This window comes from Acipenser ruthenus, chromosome 20 (assembly GCF_902713425.1).
Source record: "Acipenser ruthenus chromosome 20, fAciRut3.2 maternal haplotype, whole genome shotgun sequence".
NCBI classification, from domain to species: Eukaryota; Metazoa; Chordata; class Actinopteri; order Acipenseriformes; family Acipenseridae; genus Acipenser; species Acipenser ruthenus.
Genome location: NC_081208.1, coordinates 4255488 through 4275969, shown reverse-complemented (window position 1 = coordinate 4275969; position 20482 = coordinate 4255488). Strand labels below are relative to the sequence as shown.

Below are 20482 nucleotides of genomic sequence, written 5' to 3'. Positions count from 1 at the left end.
ATAAAAAAAAAGCAATGGATTCTGAAAATCAAAAGCGCACTGCAGCACAGGGGTGTAAATATTGTAAAGCCATTTCCACTTGGCAGCTTTGCCATTTTTCTCCTTGTGTTTCTAACCTCAACAACAAAACTATTACCATCCAGAACACAAGCCATAAACAGAGATATTATATACAACGCTGCTATCATTTGGCATTTAAATGTCATTTATAGTACACGGTTCACACCTAATTACTGAACGCAGCCAGCTACAGTATCTATCGCTTTCATTAAAACAAGCCGTGCACAGTGGTCTGGCTCTTTCAAGTCAACGCACAGTTTAAATAGAAATCTCACCTTTTAAATATCAGGGGGCACTTTGCTTAGAACCTACCAGCAAGGGGCCTGGTGCGCTAGCAAACACACTTCAGCTTTCTAAATACTCTACTCTGATAGAAATTTCAACACTCAGATACTGAGGTGGGGATGAAAACAACACTGAAGCAAAATCCATTCTATTTATTATTTATTTTTTTCACTAGAGGATTCTGTAGCTCCTGCTCTGTCAGCTGCTGGAGTAGTGATTGTTTCTAACAAGGAAACAGAGAGGTATCAGATATAAAAGATACCGCCAAAAACAAAAACCTGTGTGTGATCTTTTATTTAAATGACATGGGTAAACAAGGCGCCACAGATGGATTTTCTGCTAGAGCTCACTTATAACAACGTTCTTTGTCCAAATTCTGTAAAATAAACAATTTGCAAATACAGTGTATACATATACATACACATATACATATACACATATACATATACATACATTATATATATATATATATATATATATATATATATATACACACACACACATATACATATGGGCAGCAGTGTGGAGTAGTGGTTAGGGCTCTGGACTCTTGACAAGAGGGTCGTGGGTTCAATCCCAGCTGGGGGACACTGCTGCTGTACCCTTGAGCAAGGTACTTTACCTAAATTGCTCCAGTAAAAACCCAACTGTAGAAATGGGTAATTGTATGTAAAAATAATGTGATATCTTGTAACAATTGTAAGTCGCCCTGGATAAGGGCGTCTGCTAAGAAATAAATAATAATATATATATATATATATATATATATATATATATATATATATATATATATATATATATATATATATATACACACACACACACACACACAACTAGTTGAAGGTGTTTTGTTTCCTGCTCTTACGCAACAGTAAAAGCTGTGTTTGGGTAGTACAACTAGTGCCCCTATAAACATTACAGCTATTACTCTGGTGACCTCTAACACACTGCCTTGTGTGGTTTTACCACTAACAGTCTGTAATGTTTACAGTGCAAATAACTCAATACTGCTGTCAAGGCAGCCAAAAAACAACATGAAATGCTGAAGCTGGGGGCAGTCCCATATTAAACAAATTGCTGTTTAAGAGGATGTACAAAAAAAGAGAAAATATCAACCACTATATGTGCTATATAGGAAGGCAGACAGTTCAATATAGGTTCAGCCTCACAATATATTTTACATGTAGCTATTCTAAAAAGACCAGAGGGAGGCAGATTTAACTTACAAGGTGTAAATTAAAAGACACAGAATAAGTTGTAACAAATGCAGAGATCCAACTGTAACCATAAATGTTAAAATTGGTAAAACATTAATTGAAGTATATATTCAAAACGTCCTTTGTGTAGAAACTATATAACACACAAGTCCTGTAAACACAAATTTAAATGTTTCTGTGAACCGTTTATATTTATAATAAAACACTTCTGTCCTTTGTGTAAGTACAAAACAAAGTAGTTTTTATTATGTGTGATATTAGAAATTAACTCCCTCCCTGTAGTCTCAGCATGCCTAGGGGCTTAAATATATCAACACAGCCAGGCAGTAAAATTGCTTTCTTAAATGCAGAATATGAGTGCAAGTACAGTAAATGATCCAAGCTTAACAGTCAGTACTTTATCTTAAACCTATAAAGAGTTATTCTCCTGCAAATGGAGAGGGCATTTCAGCAACCCATAAAAAGGAAGTAAAGTTCAATAGCCCGAGGTTAGCAATCACAACAGTATACTGAACTGTACTGTGTTCATAAAACACAGCTGGGTCCATCGAAAGGGCTGCGTTTCGAAGCCAACGTGTCCTGTTATGTTATAGGGAGGGAGAAAAATAATTAAAAAATAATTAATTAATTAATAAATAAATAAATAAATAAATAAATAAATAAATAAAACAAAAAAAAGCAGGATGCATAGTAGTTCCTGTATACAGTGTATTGGCCTTCAGGGATGAAATCATTTATGTGGTGTTCTTTGCAATCAAGAAAGCAAATTACCTTGTGTTGATAGCCAATCTGTGCTACACGCACTACCGATTATCAGCTTTATTATTAATGTTTAATTTGTTGCCACATTTTTACAGCTACAGTACATCTGAACGTATCAGGTAACGTTTTAAATTGCATTATGGTATTTAGCGTATAAATGAACGGTGTTCCAAAAGTATATTAATTAAAATAAATAGTATACATTTCCACACAATATTGAAGGGAAATGATAAACTGCGTACTGTTCTGTAAAACCACAAAAAAAAAAAAAAATTTAAAAAAAAAGGAGTTTTGTTAGTTCCTAGTTTTCACAAAGGGCTGGACGGAAGTTAAGATATGTCTGCTCAAGCAATATGTGAATTACTGTGATAATCAAGCGCGTCTGTATTGGCATTAATGCACTGTGACTGAACTGTGACAGGTTCAAAAAGATGACAGCATGAACAATTTCATTTTATCACAATGGTTTGTATGCCCTCTGAACATTAGACTCATTCATGACATGGTTCCAGTCCTTCTGGCCATATTTGGCAATGACATTAAACCTGTGCAAATATATTGAGCACAGTACCAGTAGACAACAAATAAATACAGTTGCCATGAAAATATACTGGATCTACAACCACCACCCAGTTAGACTTGCAATGCTGAGCAGTATTGAATTCCTTGCAAAACAAAATCAATGGCCTGTGGTTCTTCAGGTCAATCAATTCTGAAATAGCTAACACAGAGTCAGGATCTGTTTACTATCCTAAAACACTGACGCAATTTAGATTTGAAAAAATTATAAAAACAAAAACTGTTTACATATCTGTTTAAGACACACATATAGATTTGATTGACATTGTATTTTAGTACATTAAGTAGGTTCTCACTTAATGAACATGATAAATGGGAGCTGCACAATTACCCATAACGTCATCCCATGCTGAATATAGTCCACCACTAAGCCTTAAAGGTTTGGGAAAGCTAATTTGCAACATGTGCTCTTTAATAGACAAAGCTGTCCTGCAAATGTGTGAATCTGATACTAGTGTAATTCTCAACTTCGACAGCTTTTATCAGCAAGTCAAGCTTTAGTTGAATTTGAAATTACCCTCAAAGCAAAAGTAGCAGCAGGGGAAAGAAAAATTAGATAGCACAAGAAAACAAATTGCCACCAAAAACTGAGTTTAAAACCAGGCTTCATTACCTGTTCAAAGTCATACCATTCATACAATTCATTACAATACTTGCATTAAAATCCCTGTGATTAAGTGGTTACAAAAGAAGGTTTTATTATAAGCATTTGTCTTTAAATATTCTGAGCTACTGCTGTCACAAAAACAGTCAAATAAAAAATCGGCATTTGCTTCAAAGACAGCTGGAGTTTAAATTAATTAAATCAATCATTTACAGGATTTTACAGTAAAAGACAGAATACATGTGCCTAAGAAAAAACTTGTGTCCTTTTTTTCTCAAAACAAGAGAAATTAACAAAAGGGATTCATATGGTCTGAATAATTTTAATACACAACAAATCTCTCGCCACCACTGGCAAAGCAGCAGCAGTCAAGGTAAGTCCTGCTTAATGAAAACACAGTGAAGAAGGCTCGGTTTAATAATGTAGCCCCACGTAAAGAAGCTGGTATTGATCCCTGTTTTCAGCACAGTAAGAGAATGTTATCTTCAGCCTTCTAGCCCAATGGTACCGTCAGTGAATTTAATCACTGAACCAATACTGCCATACAATCCAAAAACTGTCACCTCTGATTTTATCGCATTCCTTGTTCATTTTCCCATATACAGTACAGTTTGGACACCGTATGTAGATTCATCCTTGTCTCTCTGGTAACCATAGCAGCATTATTAGCTGGCTATACTTTATTGAAGGTGGTAAGAATTTCTCATTTGCACGCACGCATTTGTTGCAATGAACTCGGTCGTATTTACATTTTGTTTCATCCTTAGCTCTGCATCTATTTTATTAGTATTGATATCTTAATAAAAATCAGGTCTTGGACTAAGCACTGAACCATTCCATATGAATCTGTATCTGGTTAATGGATTTGGGGGAAAAAAAAAAAGTGGAAACAACGTGGGTAAATTTTAAATAAAGAATGCATTTCTAATAAAATCAACCAGGGAAGTATGTGTTTTATGCAATGTACATAGCTGTATTTAATGTGTCATTACAATGCACAGCATTAAATGTTTCCTTCAATGGAATTTTAATTTATGGCTGAAACAACAAGCAGTCTCTATCGATATCAAATCAAGATCCTCATTAGGAAACATTTGAAATTTTGCAGCAGATATTTAGCAACACCAGCAAAATGCAAGATTAAAATGTTTTAATCAGGGATAGACAAAATATAAGTGCATTTGATGCATCAAGGCATTTAAATAAAAAGTATAAATTATACTAAGCTCCAAGACACAAGAGGTGAGCTAATCTCTATGCATAAGAAGCAGGTGATACTTTTCCTAATGTGTTGAAAACATCATATAAGCAGTGTTTCATCTCCGCAGGCAATTACATTGTTTTGTTGTTTTTAAAAGACATGCAGATAGATAATTATGCAGTTAAATACTAAAATAAATTCTTCAATATTGCTGCTTTGTTACTTATTTTACATTTTTTATGTGTTTCTGTATTACTGATAGGCCATTATACAGGAACTAAAGTCACCATGAGCATTCTTTCCATCACAGGGCACTCATGGCATTTCACAACTGTCTTTTTATGCACTCCTGCCTTTCCATCTAGACTATAGATTGTTACAAGGCCCTAGGGCACTACAGCTGTATACTCAATTCAAATCAGGCTTCAAGGAGAAAGCATCAGTGTCAGGACACTTCAATCAAGTAAACATGCAGGCTCAGAAGGGCAACTGAATCGCAACCTATATTTCCTTTTTTTTTTTTTTTCTTTCTTGCCTTTGATATTGCAGAAGGACTGTTTCCAGTTTTGAAAATATGCAGTAACCATTTTCTATGGCCTTATTTCAGAGCTGCCAACCCTGCAGCAATCCTAACTAAAAAAAATAGATCTTCCGATGTTTTCATTTGTGCAATAGCCTCTCAAAGCTTGCAGGGGGAGAAAAAAAAAAAAAAAAAAAAGGAGAAAAGAAAATCGACAAAGTACATGGCCATAATCACTCTCCTGTGTTTTCAAGTACCCTGCTTAAAGGCTGGAACTGGCAAGCTAGCATTGCCTATTAACAAGAATTGTAACTGATGGTGCTGCACGGTGGACTCATAATTGCATTTCAAAAGGTTAAATGGAAAAAAAGAAATGACAAAGGCATCATCTCCATAACGTGTAGAATGTAAAAAACATCTCACACACAGGTTTTTTTTAGCACGGTTTGCTCATTTTACAGCATTTGATTTCTTCTTTATATCATGAAGACATTGTCATATATAATTGATAAAACACAGCCTTGTAATGAAATATGTATACAATGATGCCAATGTGCTTTCTGTTGAGATCATTAGTTTATTTTTTTACTAGGATTTGAGTACAATGAATGTATCTGGCATTTTAGAAAGTGTATTTTCCCATGTGGAGTACAATTTTGTATGGGATGGCAGAGCAAGTAGCACCAAGCAATTTAAAACAATTATATAAAATACAAGGTATTACAGGGAATGACTCAATTTAAAATGCAATTAAATGAAAGTGTACCTTTTATGAAGGTATATTTAGCAACATCATTTACATTCTGCATAACTGAAACCTTGCAGGATGCTCTGTACATCTGATGATCTCATTTAAATAAAAATATGATAACCTTTTGTTGTTTCACACATTAATGCACACTTATTTGCATCTTTATGAAAGCATTTTTAATTAGCTTATGAAACCCAATGATAAGCACCGAATAAGCAGTATGAAAGAATTACATTGAGTACATTAACATTTTATGCATGAAAGAGGTCCTGAGGATTATTCCCATCGATATCATCTTTGGTTTAACTTGAAATTCTGTCTACTGTAAATATTGTTCAAAATAGGTTTATTTTACTTGCACACCCAAAGAGATGAATATATTAGGGTTTTAAATCTAAAATACAAAGTTAAACTGAATTAAACAGAATTGTATGAAAGGAGAACCATAGTTGTGTTTCTACAGTAATAACAGAATGTACAGTTAATGGGTATTACATTTTTTTTAAATTGTCAACTACGACTGCCCCCATTCAAATCCAGCCATGCTTAAAACCACCATTAATACATAAGTGTATTTAGTATAACGAAATAAAAATGTTCTATCTACATTATCAAATCAATATACATTATTTAATTACATTGTGCATAACACCAGATTTTCCTGTTCTTGTTTATGTTTTTAATTACTGACAAACTGTCCATTTCTCTTCTCTTTTATATTTATTATTTTTATTTATCTGAAGTAATTTGTAATCTGTCTGTTCCGCATTTGATCTGGGAAACTGAAGCCTTGAACATAATTGTATTGTACATCACATCTAATTAAATGTCCATAAGCGAAAAAAAAAAAATCCCCAAGAAGAGCAGGGTGTTTTTCCCAGCGAATGCCCCAGAGGAAAACTGCAATCAGTCCATTAGCGGGAAAGCCATTCTGCAGCTGATGTGGCCAATATCTGCAAATTAGTTTAACCGCAGGGAAAAAACAAGCATGGACCGTAGCAACATGACAACTTCTTAGCGTTTCTGTGTAGCAAGCAACGCAACTCCAAAGATAGAAAAGGAAATGACAGCCCTGTATCATATTCATCTCGTGCAGATTGATTACATGTTATAACACTGCTGTCAGCTTCTTGTCACCCACAACTCATAATCCAAACCTGTACTGATAAATCGGAGCAAGTTAATCAGTCGAAGGACACAGTATCTGATAATATGTTATCATCTCTGGTACAAAAGACCCGAGCCACTGTACTGTGACAGCTAACTTCCAGATAGGCAGAGAATGACAGTAAACACCACAAGCATACATTGGACCATTTCAAATAGGTATAATACATGGATTATAATTCTTTAAAAAAACAACTCTTCTCCTTCAGGGAGAGAAACAGCAGAAATGGCTACACAATATGACTGCTGCTATCGCCTAATTCTATTCATCAGCCAGCAGCTGCACAGTGCAGGATCTTCTACCACCCCGTTGGGTGGTTTTCAGGGTTTCCACTAACCTTACCAGCCTTGAAAGTGACACCCTACTGTGGGCAGTCTGCTTCGGAAAACTAGCCATAGAGATTAATACTCAAGACCTTCTTCAGACACACAAGGTAACTGCAATAGTGTGCTGATATGCTGCGCTGCCACATTGTAGATGTAAACTGTACTCCAGTCTATTAGTTAAATAATGTGGTGCGAAGAAGTAAAAAAACACTAATGACACCATCTAAACACCTGCAATCAATTGTTTTCCTACAGTGGAAGTATCATAGCCTATTAGGTCGGTGTGCTTGTAGAATTTATCAGCAAATGATATGTACGTACATAAGCAGCAGTGTTCAATTCGTAAAAAAAACAAAAACAGAAATCATTTAAGAGGGCCATATTTCATAAGCAGCTGTGGGAAAACAAGCTACTGTACAGGTCTGTATCTGTGATGTCTCCTGCAGAAGAGCCTTTAAATGAACGACTGAGCACTTAAGCTGGTAGGTGGGGTCACATCCTGCTATCAAATGCAGTGAACACCATCATGAGAAAGAAAAACCTGATATTATCCCATTCACGGAGGACAAATGTTTGTTATCCAATTATGGAAGGATCCTGACAGCTGAGGTCAGAGGAAGCCCAAAGGGTGCCTGTCTTGCCAGCCCCTCCTGATTGCTTTAGAGAATCTTATAAACAATATGACTTTCAGCAACACGCAAGACTTTCATCAGCAAACTAATAGCAGATGTGAACAACCAAGTGCTACCAGCTAACAGATACAGCACAGGAGGTTAACGTACTCAAACAATGAATACATGATGATTAATTATTTATACATTGCATACTTGCTGTACATAATCCGTTTAACAGGCCTTGTATGTATTGTTTCGTGACCAATATCCTATTGGACCAAATATGTCCCCTGGAACACAGAAATGTTAGCTGTATATTTCTATATTCTTTGCATCAACAATTCACCTCATTACAGAGATCTTTAAACCACACGTAAATCAATCTGTGGATTAGCGCACAATACTTGATATGTTATTATTGGCACAAAGAACCATGCCATCATAAGTTCCTGCCATCCTCAGCATTCTTTCTTGCAATCGGATTAGCTCTACAATGCTGTTTTTTCTACTGCATATACAAGTGTTTCTCTAATGTATGCTGCTGTTACCAAGACTGCATCCATTGCACTGTGACCTTCGATTATCAGCCTTAATACCCCCTGCCATTAAAGCCTACCTGCCTGTTAGAGGTGGATTTATTTGTCCACTTTACTATTGATTTAAAGATTAATGATTTGATAATCAGGAACTTTTCTGGCAGAGTAGGATTGATTAGTTTTTTTGTTTTTTGTTACAATCTAACTCAAACAGTTTGGCTGTGCTGTATCCAATTCAATTCATGAAGCAAAGGATAAGGTTTCCAGTGCATTATTTCTGTTCACATAAAAGAAGAAATCCAAAACCCCCACTACCACGGGGAGTTAGTAAACATGCTCTGCTTAATGCTATGTAAAGACTATTTATATGTATGAGATTCAATGTGACTATTAGGATTCTTCATTTATGTATAAAAATGATGTTGAAACACAGTGCTAGCAACAGAAAGAAAGTGGTAAGTACAGAATTATACTGGAGTCAATCAGGGATTTTCACTGGCTTTTTAGTCCTAACAGATTAGTTTTGTTTTACATTTCAGCAGTCACCGTTGAACATGCTCATTGAAAAACAGCGAGTGCAGATCCTGTTGCATAATAAATAAAACAATTTAAAAGACTCAGATAAAATGCCTTCTGTTTTATGCATCATCATTTTTAAACAGACTGATTTCACATTTATCAGAAAACCACAAGCTGTGAATGCACCATATTGCACATCCATTAACTTTGAAAAGGAGGAAATCCAAGAAGAAATGAAGCTTTAGTAATGCATTTTACAAGCAAGGAGTAAACCACAGCAAACGTGTGGGTTTTATGCCAAATATCCATTCTAATTCAGAGTCCAGTGTCTTTACTCAAAGAATTGTTATGCAATTATATTATTAAAATATTCCAAGTGTATACAACAAATACAAAACACCACTTATGACCCACTAACCCACAACATTTATAGTTGAACATTTTAAAGTTGTTTTTTGCTGTACAGTAAAATTCTTAGAACCAATCTTACCCAATACATTTGTATTACTATGCCAGTTGAGTGCAGTGAAGCACTCTACAGTGTATTTCTGTTTGATCGCTCCGTCACATAACTTAGACAAAACCGATCTAAAACAGCGAACAAACATGACCACACGGAAGGAAAAAGGTACTCACCAGTTTGAAATCTTGAATGCTACAAATGAAGTATGGGGTATTGGGTCGACGACTCTCAATATATACACAATCTTAAAGAAAGAAGAAAATCAGGCATTGTTAAAGGAATAGCAAACAAAAAAATATGTATAAAATATCATAATCATGCCATTATAAAATCTATGTATAGAATGTGTAGGACCATTTTTTAAAAGTCTTTATGCCAAAGTGCAATTTGTTCCTTTTTTGTGAAACAAAACTGCAGCAGTAAATTAAAAGGTTAAATATAGGGTCTCAAAAGTTATGTCATGCCATCCATGCATCCTGTACATACATACAGTACATTCATAGATTAAGTACATTATATTACAGACATAGATATAGCTAATTTCATTATCTTGTAGCTAGTTAGGTTCTTATCCAACCAGGATTAGCAGTTCTTTTTCCAGTTAAATTAGTGCCAAACTTAATAGCTCTGCTGCAAGATTGAATCCGACAAGTGGAATGACCAGGTCATGACCTTTCGTCCCTAAAACAAAAACATTTCACAAGGTAGAAAATCCAAACAAATTTTCTGGGATCAGTGATGGTTAGGTATTCAAAATTACAGTTTTGTTATTTATAGGCCAAACAGAGGGGGGAAAAAAGAATCCAAGCCAAGCATTTGTAGCAGTGAAGCTAACAAACAAATTCAAATTTTCCTCTGGGACTGTAAGGGCTTTCTTAAAACTGCATTTGACGTGGCAGAGATCGGGTAATTACTTCTGTGCGGTTTCCAATTTGCAGTATTTTTTTTTTTTTTTTTTTTTTTTTTTAATTATACATTGACAATGCTTTATAGTGTACATACTGTCAAAAGCAGACAGTTCCTACAGTTGTATTCATTAGGATTTAAATCGATTGAAACAGAAAGGTCTCTCTTCTCCCATGGGATACTGGTGAAAATTAGCTGTGCTGGTTGAAGACATAAGAAGATATGGCACTGCTTAAAGATTAAGCTAGAATTGAATATTGCTAGCAGTATAGTCCTTAATCCAATAATAATAATAATAATAATAATAATAATAATAAAGACCAACCTATCTGATAAATTAAAAAGTAATACGGTCTCTAGGATATGTACAATCTAATGTTTTTAAAAAGATGCTGTAATACAACGACCTTTATCCAAGGACTCAAAGATTACTTCTTCAATAAAGTGAAAATCTAAATATGCACGTGGAATGCTGCCCCTATTCATAAACACTGTAGATTCACATCAGTTGTTACATTATCTCTATTCCCTTATAAAAAGATGTTAAATGCACAATGTATATTCAATGTTTACATAAAGACCATAGTCAAACATAAAAGACTATTGGAGAAAAGTACGACAATCCAAGTAGTCTCAATCCATCAGCACTTGTTCTGTTTATCATTTCATGGCAGCAGGTGAAAGATGTAGACAGGTTTAGCACAATGCTTTTCTTTTTTTCTTTTTTTAAACCATAAAAACCCTCAACCCCCCGTTTTACAGGAAGCAAGATTGGAATCTGGAGCGGTTTGAATTAATAATTTTTATCACCAGTCAGCCAGCTGCTAATTGACAACAAGCGTCAAAAGAATGGCCCATCTCGACCTGGTTTTGGTAACTCATTTACAAGATAAAATAAGTGAAAGTATCTATCACTGCTTTGTGTGACCCCGCTGGGCGGCACAGCATTAGTCAGAAAAGAAAGAGGAGAACAAGAGAGAGACAAAACTGAATAAAATGAGACAACATAGTTTATATTGTCAATTTTACTTTGGCAGGAGAGAGTATTTTTTTCTTTTTTTAAGGAAACAGATTTGACAATCTTGCCCCTTCTAATTCAGTACAGCAAACACTTAATATTTTCAGAATACTTTCAGGAAAAAAAAAAGCTACATTTCCTCCGTCTTCGAGATCCTCAAAGCAATCTGTGCTCAGAAAGGTGTGTGTGTGGCTGGGTCTCTTTGGGAATAGAGGTTACTAGCTCCCCAGTGACATGAGCCTGCCAATTCCTTCTGTGTTACAATAGCTGTTTGAGTGGTTCGTAATAGCAAAGGATCTGCAATAATCCAGCTCCTAAACTCCTGCTAATGCCCAAGAGACGTAGTCATGTATTGGCCCCTCCACTTGGAAACCGGGTTCCAAATTTTCAGCAAATTGCTCACCGAAGTTTAGCCTTTCCAGTGTTATTCACAACCTTTGTCTGCAGAAGGTCAACACACAATGTGCAATAAAATTAACAAGTATTTAAAAGATTGCTTCTGTTGGATGGCGATATTCTCCTGACTAATTTAAATGGTTGAAAACCACATGAAATAAGCACTACCTTTTCTTCAAAATATAGGCTACATACAACAGTGCATTTTAATTGCTACACAGTGAAAGGGGGAATTATCCAGACATTTACATCGTAATGACAGTTCATTTATGACAATACAAAAAAGAAGGGAGAGACTATTTAACTTAGATAAAAAGAAAATACTTATGGCAGGCAGACAGGTGTGGGTGTTTGTGCTCATCCAAATCTAAGTAAAAGAATTTCAAAACCACAATTTAGTATTTTTTCAATACTAAAAATACAAAAGCATTTAATTATCTACTTCATGTGGAAGCCAGCTATACATTCAGATTTCTTTTTTTTTTTGCCTTAACTGAACCTACAAGCATTCCTCTTTCCAATACAGTATGGCAAACACCTCTCTTAAAAACCTACTAATGTTCCTGCTAACATACAAAAGCAAACACCTTGTTAATGCAATGTAGTTGTTATCTTTACTGTCACTAACATAACAGATCTCAATTAAAGCCAGCAAGCAATGCAATAAGTAAACGACAGGAGGTATTATACAGTCAATAAGCAGCTACTGATATAGTACTATGGTCAGCATTCACACTTCTTTCTTCCCACATGCCCGAGAACGAACAAACAGTTTGCCTGTTCTGCTCATATCATTTTCTGCTGGGCACATTTCAAGCAACGCGGCAGGCTCACTCGCTGTAAACACAATGTGTCAGGGTTTCAGCTTAACAATAAACTGTTCATCCAATTTACGCTGTTCACTTGAGGCACACTGGGGTATTGAGGCTGCCTGATCTGGGTTTTTTTTGTGTGTACCAAATTATTTTACTCTAAATTGAAGCCACACTGAATTCTCTTTCATAGCTCGTGAATATTCGTTGTCAGAACCAGTTATTTTCTCTAATTTTTATTTTAAAAGCCTTCACTCTGCCAATCAAAGGACCATTAATGGATGTCAATTCTACCCTTCTATTAGCTTCAAAAGGAATACATTAAAGTGTAATTGAGTAACACAGATGTGTTTCTTAAAGTGTATGTACTGCAAATAATTGGTATATTTATATAAGCCTAAACACCTTGACTAACTTTATATGTCGTCATTCTAGGCCAAGACTTAACTGAAAGAAGAATTTTTGTCATGTATTCGGCAAAGCTCTTAAACAGATACACCACACCACGCAAAATAATACGCTGGAAGAATTTCAGAAAGCAATTCTGAAAGAATAAAGAAAGAAGCTGTATATTATCTTATGACAGACAGCTATTTTTACAGTTCTTGACAGGCCTGCACTGTAACTGTGGTGTTGTGTAGCCGCTTCCATTAATCACTAAAGAGACGAGAGCTTACATTTTTGCACCTGTTAGTCTAAGTTACTCTTCTGGACTCGTTTGTCAACGCACAGCTCTATAGGAAAATGTCACCTTGAGTGACACAGCCGTAATCACAAACTGTCGCAAAAGCAATACCAACTGCATTAAGCACTATTACACAATGCAGTTAAACATCTGGCACAACCATGCAAACTGCTTATCATCTCAAGATTAATCCCACAAACTACAGCACTGCGCCTTCATTTTATACCAACAACATTTAACATAATTTGAAAAACACACAACCTACCTGAATTATGATATGGACATTTAGCCTACCCACAGCAGAGCTAAAGCCTCATTACCAAAGCCTACAAAGTGCTATTGAGAACAAAATCACATTCGTTTATGGGGGCTTTTAAAGAACAGATGAGCTTTGGGAAACTACAATACATTTACCATGACATTTAATTATGAACAGCAATTCTGTGAATATTGTGTCAAATCTGACCCGTGCACCTAAAATCAGTTTAGTCAGGAAATCACTTTAGTATTAAAAATGAAAACAACCCGAAGTCACTTGCTGCAAGTAGCCTTCTTCCAAGAGGGGTATCAGATAACCTCATACCTTAACGAAATCATTCACTCAAAACACAACTCTCTAAAAAATCCCAGACTCCCTATCGAACTAGACAGCATTTTTACACACAGTAAAAACAAGAAACAGGCAAGAACATAAAGGGTGAATGCCAAGGGCAACTGGGAAGCAATTGGGGGTAACTGTCTGTTCAGCAAAGAAATGTCAGTTTTCTTTTACTTTAATTCAACACAAATCAACATCTGGTTTCTGCAGTGTGGAGTCTAATAAATTGGCAGTTTGTCATATTTTTTTTTACTGTTCCAGCTCTACTACAAGAGCATTTCTTTTATAAGCATTTCACAGTAACATTTCACAGGTACGGTACAATGTTTTAACAACTCAACTTGTTTAATTTCCTACAGTAACTTGTCTAGAAATCCATCATCAAAAAGAGGGATAACTCGAATAGGATCTTACCAGGGTTATCAAGATTAATACAAATGCTATGCTATATTTATACTAGTAATGGTTGTTGTAAAATCAAGGCATCGTAATAGCTTATATTAATCCAGTTGCAACTACGCAATTACTTTGACAGTCTTCAACATTTACACCAAAAAGGGCTTAAAGATTCACAGGAACTTGGGGAATAGGTACTATACAGCAGACTTTACACATGGATTTACATTACCCATTATATTTAACCACTTTAGAGATTAAGGACACATGTGCATCTCCCTTAGTCTCCACTGTAAATGTATAACTGCTATATTAGGTGATCTGGATCTGTGTCTATTTCATTGTAATATAAAGTATTTGAATAGGATTGTTTGTACATTTTATTTTCAGCTATTGTTTTCCTGTACATTTTTTTAAAGATTGCATTACTGGGTCATTTGCAGAAAAAAAAGGGGGTGGCGGGGGGGAGGGGGACAAAATAAAAACAATAAAAAGGCTAACAAAGGACCCATGGGAAAATAAATGCAAAGTTACCTGTCACTCACTTTCTTCCCCTTAAATTTTATAAACAATGCAGATTAGTTTTTTTGGTTCAAAAGTGCAAAATCATATACATTATATAAATATAATTTATACGTTCCGAGATGCATACTTCCCCTACAAGACTAGTGGGAGGAAGACTCCAGGAATTAGAAAGATAAATATCTACATCTTGATAGACAGACATGTTTATTGCAATAGGCTTGGGTCTTTAAACATTTTTTTTTTTTTTAAAGGGACAGGAAAAAGAGAACATAAAAACTGCCTCCTAAAAATCACTGTACTGTGGTAATCGTCTATCTTGATAATTCATTGGAATTCCAGGATTTTTTTTTTCTCTCCTATTTTTGGCTCAAGTAGTTAAATAGTAAAACACACTTTAGGTTATCCCGGGAAACGAAACCTATAGATCTTGTTTTGATAGACCGAGAGTATATTTGATATGCAAACTGGGTTATGAATCAATTTAATGTCACCATGACAGGCCTTTCCCAATAAGGCAATACATGAAAGCCAGGCAGAAATAGCATAACATCTTTAGATCAGATTCCTTTAATAATTGAAACCGAGAATGTCTTTAGAAAAGACTGCTTTTATTACAAAATCATACATACAATTGATGACATCCTTAAATATATTATTAACTTCTATAGAGAAAGGTTTTATTGTGTAACACCCCAGGATATTCTCTCATCAGGAAAAGTGGTTAAACAAAATCTTAAAATTAAATAAATTAATTATAAAACCCAAGCCAAAAAAAGAAAGTGGCTTTCATGAAACAGAGATGCTATTTCTTCAACACTCCCCAAAACAATGCCAATTCAAAAGAGAACCTGTTCAACAAGAAAGCTTTAAAAATGAAAAGGATTTTAAGAAACACTGCTGGAAAAACCCTCCAGCTTGGCTTTGTATCTGACATTTCAAGATCATAAACAGAACTGATTATACTACTTCTATAACAAATGTAGTAGAAACAAACACTGATGAAATGACATCCGTGCAGTGTAATTTGGTTTTTAATACATTAAAAAGCACAAGTCTTGCGAGAGTGGTTGGACCAGGGGAACCACACACAGATCCACCTTGAAATCCAAGAAGTATGTGCTGCTTTTCTGTAGTGACAAAGGGGGAGCCTTGCAAATGTGAATCATTGTTATGTACTTGTGACCATTTTCTGTGAATGGTCACAATTCGCACCGTAATTGCCACTGGGGCTGTGGGGGAGGGTGGGCATTTAAATACAGAGATGCAACATATGGAAGCTACCATTTGTGCTTACAAACTGCTTTAAAATACATAAACTCCAGTCGGTGCCCAAAAATCAGACCAAAGCTCTATATAAAAAAAGATTTTAAAAAAATGGGATTATGTTTGGGTTTAATTTAATTCCCCAGGAAAAGAAAATCCCAGGTTAGTTAAAAGAAGACGACACTGGTGTGAATTAACAGCCAAAACATTAGAAAGTCTTGGCATATCAGTTTTCTAAACTAATACACATTACTATTCAGAACAACACATTTCTGATAACAATTCAAATCTGGTTCAAGTCCACAGGAAACATAAAACTTAGAAAGCAGTCAAACTTGACGAGAGTTAACAAAGGCAGTCGAGTTTCCCTGGCAACTTGAAAAACAAGTGTGATTGCCTATTGTTACCCAAATCATAAAGGTTACGCTACTTAATTAAAAAGTTTGCTAAAGCCCGAGTGCTACACCTGTGGGTATTGATAATTTCCTTTGCACTTAAAAGAAATAAAAATAAAAAAATAATGTCTGGGTTTGTGCAACTGAACACAGCATTTTCTTGCAGCTTTGTGGGTCCCAACTAATGAACCCGTTTGACAGATTTCAAAATCCAGCTGGTACCAAATAAAGAAAAAAAGGCATTTGAAGGCGACACCAAAACATATTTAAGCATTACATTTCTCTTTAAGTTCAAGCACATTCCTTTTGCAGGCACATCTGGGCTGCTGAAGGCACACTAAATCATATAAAATAGGCTCTGAATAATGACTGGCAACTTTCAGTCCCTCCATGGTGGGGAGAGAACTGCTTTCACACCGTCCAGCTCACATTACACTTTGCTGTATTTCTTTGTCCGTCCATTTTGGGTTAGTTAGTTCACTGAAAGACATTTATCGACGTTGAAAAGGGGCTTAATGCGAGTGCCCAACTAGATAGAGCATCTGTTTCCCAGTGCTACTGTAATCAGGAAATTAGAAAAACAATGTGCTGCATCTTTAAAAGAAAATCGTTCCAGCAAATAACCACTGGTAGGTGTGTGGTCGGAAATGACGGTTGACCGTTAGTGGTAGATGATGGTCTGTAAAGGACTGAGACACAAGTGTAAATTAATAGAATACTGAATGCAGATTGTGAGAAAAGATCCATTTTACAGAACCACATACAGGGTGGATTCACAAGAGCTGAGGTTGTGGCACCCGCTTACAAATTAAGTGGCCTGCATCTAATCGCATTCAAAAGTTACTCTTGAGTTAAATGTAAAAAACGCTGCTGTATGCCTCTGGAGTCCTGCTTTTTCTTTCAAGAGTGATCCATCTGTGAAGACTAGAGGGCAAGCGTGTTTCTGTGTGTTAAGTCTTCACTAACACTACAGGCAGGCATTGGTTAGTTGGATTAATTAAGCGACAGCTGCCCAGACGCCCACAGACTGCCTAGAAAACCTAGAAACGCTGTCGTGGAAGGAAATGCAAAGACATTTTCACTGACTAATATAATATGATTCAACAAACAGTTTTGAAGCATTTAATTTGATGAATAATGCTATTAAAACAAAATACAAAAGCCTAACCAGAACAGACACTTATGTCTTCATACCAGTATGTATATATGTACTTGTTTTGTGTTTCATTTCTCATTCAAACAGCCCCATTGCAAGCGTTCTCCACGCATCACAGCGCATCACTGGACTTCGTTGTTATGTGTTGTGTTATTTTATTAGTTAGTTAGTTAGTTGTGTATTTTAAATATTTATCATTCTTCATTTGCTTTTATATGTCTGCTATGTCTTTATCTGCCATTTTTCTCTGTATCTATTTTATTTTTCAATTTAAGACTCATTTATATTTTGTTTAATTTCTGTAAGTCACTTTGGATAAAAGCATCTGCTAAATAACTAAATAATAAAAAAAATAATATAAATTATATTATGAATCATGGTCCATAACCCATCGTGGTGCATATAGCATTGGTGTGTATGGACAGACCTGGAGATTAGTTTGTGCAAGAACTTGATCCATGTAAGAGGAACTACACTTTGCTGCCTACAAAGACAACAATGTAAAACTATATATTTGCACTGTATTGAAGCCCAGCAAAATGGGACAAGCAATACAACAAAAAAAATGACAGCAATAAAAGCTGATCCTCCAAACAGATTGCATGCGCCTCTGTTGAGCGCAAAACCCACCTTGGAGGGATAAACTGATAAGCAACACGGCAGGGATCTGTAAAATATTGGAATTCTTTGTTTTAACCATTAGAAACCTTTCGTATGTTTAACAAACTGCAAACGCACACAACAATGTGCACCAAGGCTTTAGTAATAGGCATTTCACAATGGATTTAGGCTACATGTCAAAATGTGTGTTAAGAGGCAAAAGTAAAAAGGAGGATTTCAAATTTAATAGACTGTAATCCATGATTCATATTCCTGTGCCAAGTTAAGCTACCAAAACCATAACTGAAGGCTGGAAGATCTTATCTATAGTATTGCATGATATCAGTTGTGTTAAAAACATAAGCCCCGTATGTTACCAAAAAAACACAATGCATATTGCAGTATTCACAAGTAAAAAAAAAAAAAAAAGAATGAAAGAAAAAATAGCGATTGTCATCCTTACACAGATGCTAACAGCAACACCAGCAAAACGAAAAATCTAAATAAACTATATATTTAAAACTAAATAAAATCTGTTGCATGAATGGATTAATATGTCATGCCTCATTGAATGGGACTACTGCTTTTTCAAAGAATTCTAACAGAAGAGACATCAGATGTTTTTTTTATTTTTTCTTATCTTAAAAGAAATAGTGCCTCAAACAGTTTTAAAAATAATTTTATGTTTCAGAATGTTGAAAACATCTGCTTTTAGGCATTTCCCGTAAATTGTTATCAGTATAGGAAAACTACAATTTCTACAGTCAGTCCTTTGGGGGAACACAAACCAACCAAGGTCTGTTGTAGAATAAAGCAGAATGTACAGGCGGCCAGTAATAACAGAACGGTACTTGATAAAGAAAAGAGCAACACATTTCAGACTGTAATTTTATCACGGTTTTAAGATTAAACAACTGCAGTATTGCCTAATTGACCTTTACATTCCTGGTGGGCAAATGAAAGAAATGGCAGTGAAGATATAAAACAGCAGTTTGGACAGTAACATCATAGCAAAGAATGAGTAAGTGCAGGCTTCGTCTCAAGTGTAGATATTTTCAAAATCTTCTGTGGCCTGTTTGTAGAAAAACATTGGCGGAGATAACTATTTATTTACCAAGTTGCTGAGTCCTCTCTCATTGTACGTCACTTTCTGCACTGGTGGTGCTTTAAAACCCAATGTGAAATACATTTTACTGTGTGCCATATTTAATTATGGCTTAACATGTTACTCTGGGGTTGTAGTCAATGGGGGGCTGTTCATGTGTTTTAGCACATTGTATCTGCAAATAATTCTGTGACTAAATGACTAGTTAGGAAAATGACTAGGTAGGAGCTTCAGTAGAGCAATCATGCTTTAGATATATAAGGCTCATATGTACTGGGACTCTGGATTCCCCACTCAGAACAGAGCATGATCGTATGCCACAGATAATTCTAAACGGTCATGTAAACTAGCACTTGTGAACCCTCAGAGTCGACGCTGGTCATTAAAGGCAAAAGGGATTAGGACAAATCTGTTTGCGCTGTGACTGCTTACCTCCTGGTCTGTAAACAGCATCATCTTCTGTGATGAAGGAAGTGATTTCTCCATTTTCCATGCGTTCGTAGCGGGATTTTTTTTTTTGGGCCTTCTTTTTTGACTTTTTGCTGGCCTCCTCGGCGGTCGCCCCGGTGTTGTCGTTGTCCTCGTCCTCGCTGTGGTCGCTCTCAGCGTAGTTCTTGGCTCCGCCTTCCAGAGTGCAGCTCCGGCGTGGACGGGAGTTCTCGCTCTCCCTCATCTTGTCTCTCTTGTCTCTGTCCCTGTCTCTGTCCTTTTCTTTCTCTTTATCCTTCTCTTTGTCGGCAGTCATGATTCGCCACGTGCCTTCCTCTGTCCTCTCACGGCTGGGCCTCCGTGAAAGGTAGACAGTCAGCCTGGGCTTCAGTCTTCTGAATTTACCACTCAAATCCAGGAAAAATTCAGCCACACCAACAACCCCAGTGTTTCAGATAGTCTGTAAAGTTGAAGAAAAGAAAAGGGATTATTAAGTGGTGCTTATACTACACACCGCAAACATTATACACCCGCACAAAAACAGTATATCCCAGTGATCATATTTAATGAATAAATAAAAAAAATCAAACCAT

The 20482-nt window shown here is 35.8% G+C and overlaps 1 protein-coding gene across 9 annotated transcripts in view; it reads right to left on the bottom strand.

The window, feature by feature from the left end:
• The window catches only part of LOC117962678 (arginine-glutamic acid dipeptide repeats protein-like), a 131193-nt gene that overhangs the window by 64758 nt on the left and 45953 nt on the right, over nt 1-20482 (bottom strand). For all 9 annotated transcript variants that reach the window (XM_058993220.1, XM_058993211.1, XM_058993213.1 and 6 more), the window contains 2 exons: nt 19893-20349; nt 9779-9849 (listed from right to left, as the gene is read on the bottom strand). In XM_058993220.1, coding sequence (XP_058849203.1) covers nt 9779-9849; nt 19893-20205 — 384 coding nt within the window. In that variant the 5' untranslated portion in view covers nt 20206-20349. The remainder of the gene's footprint in view (nt 1-9778; nt 9850-19892; nt 20350-20482) is intronic.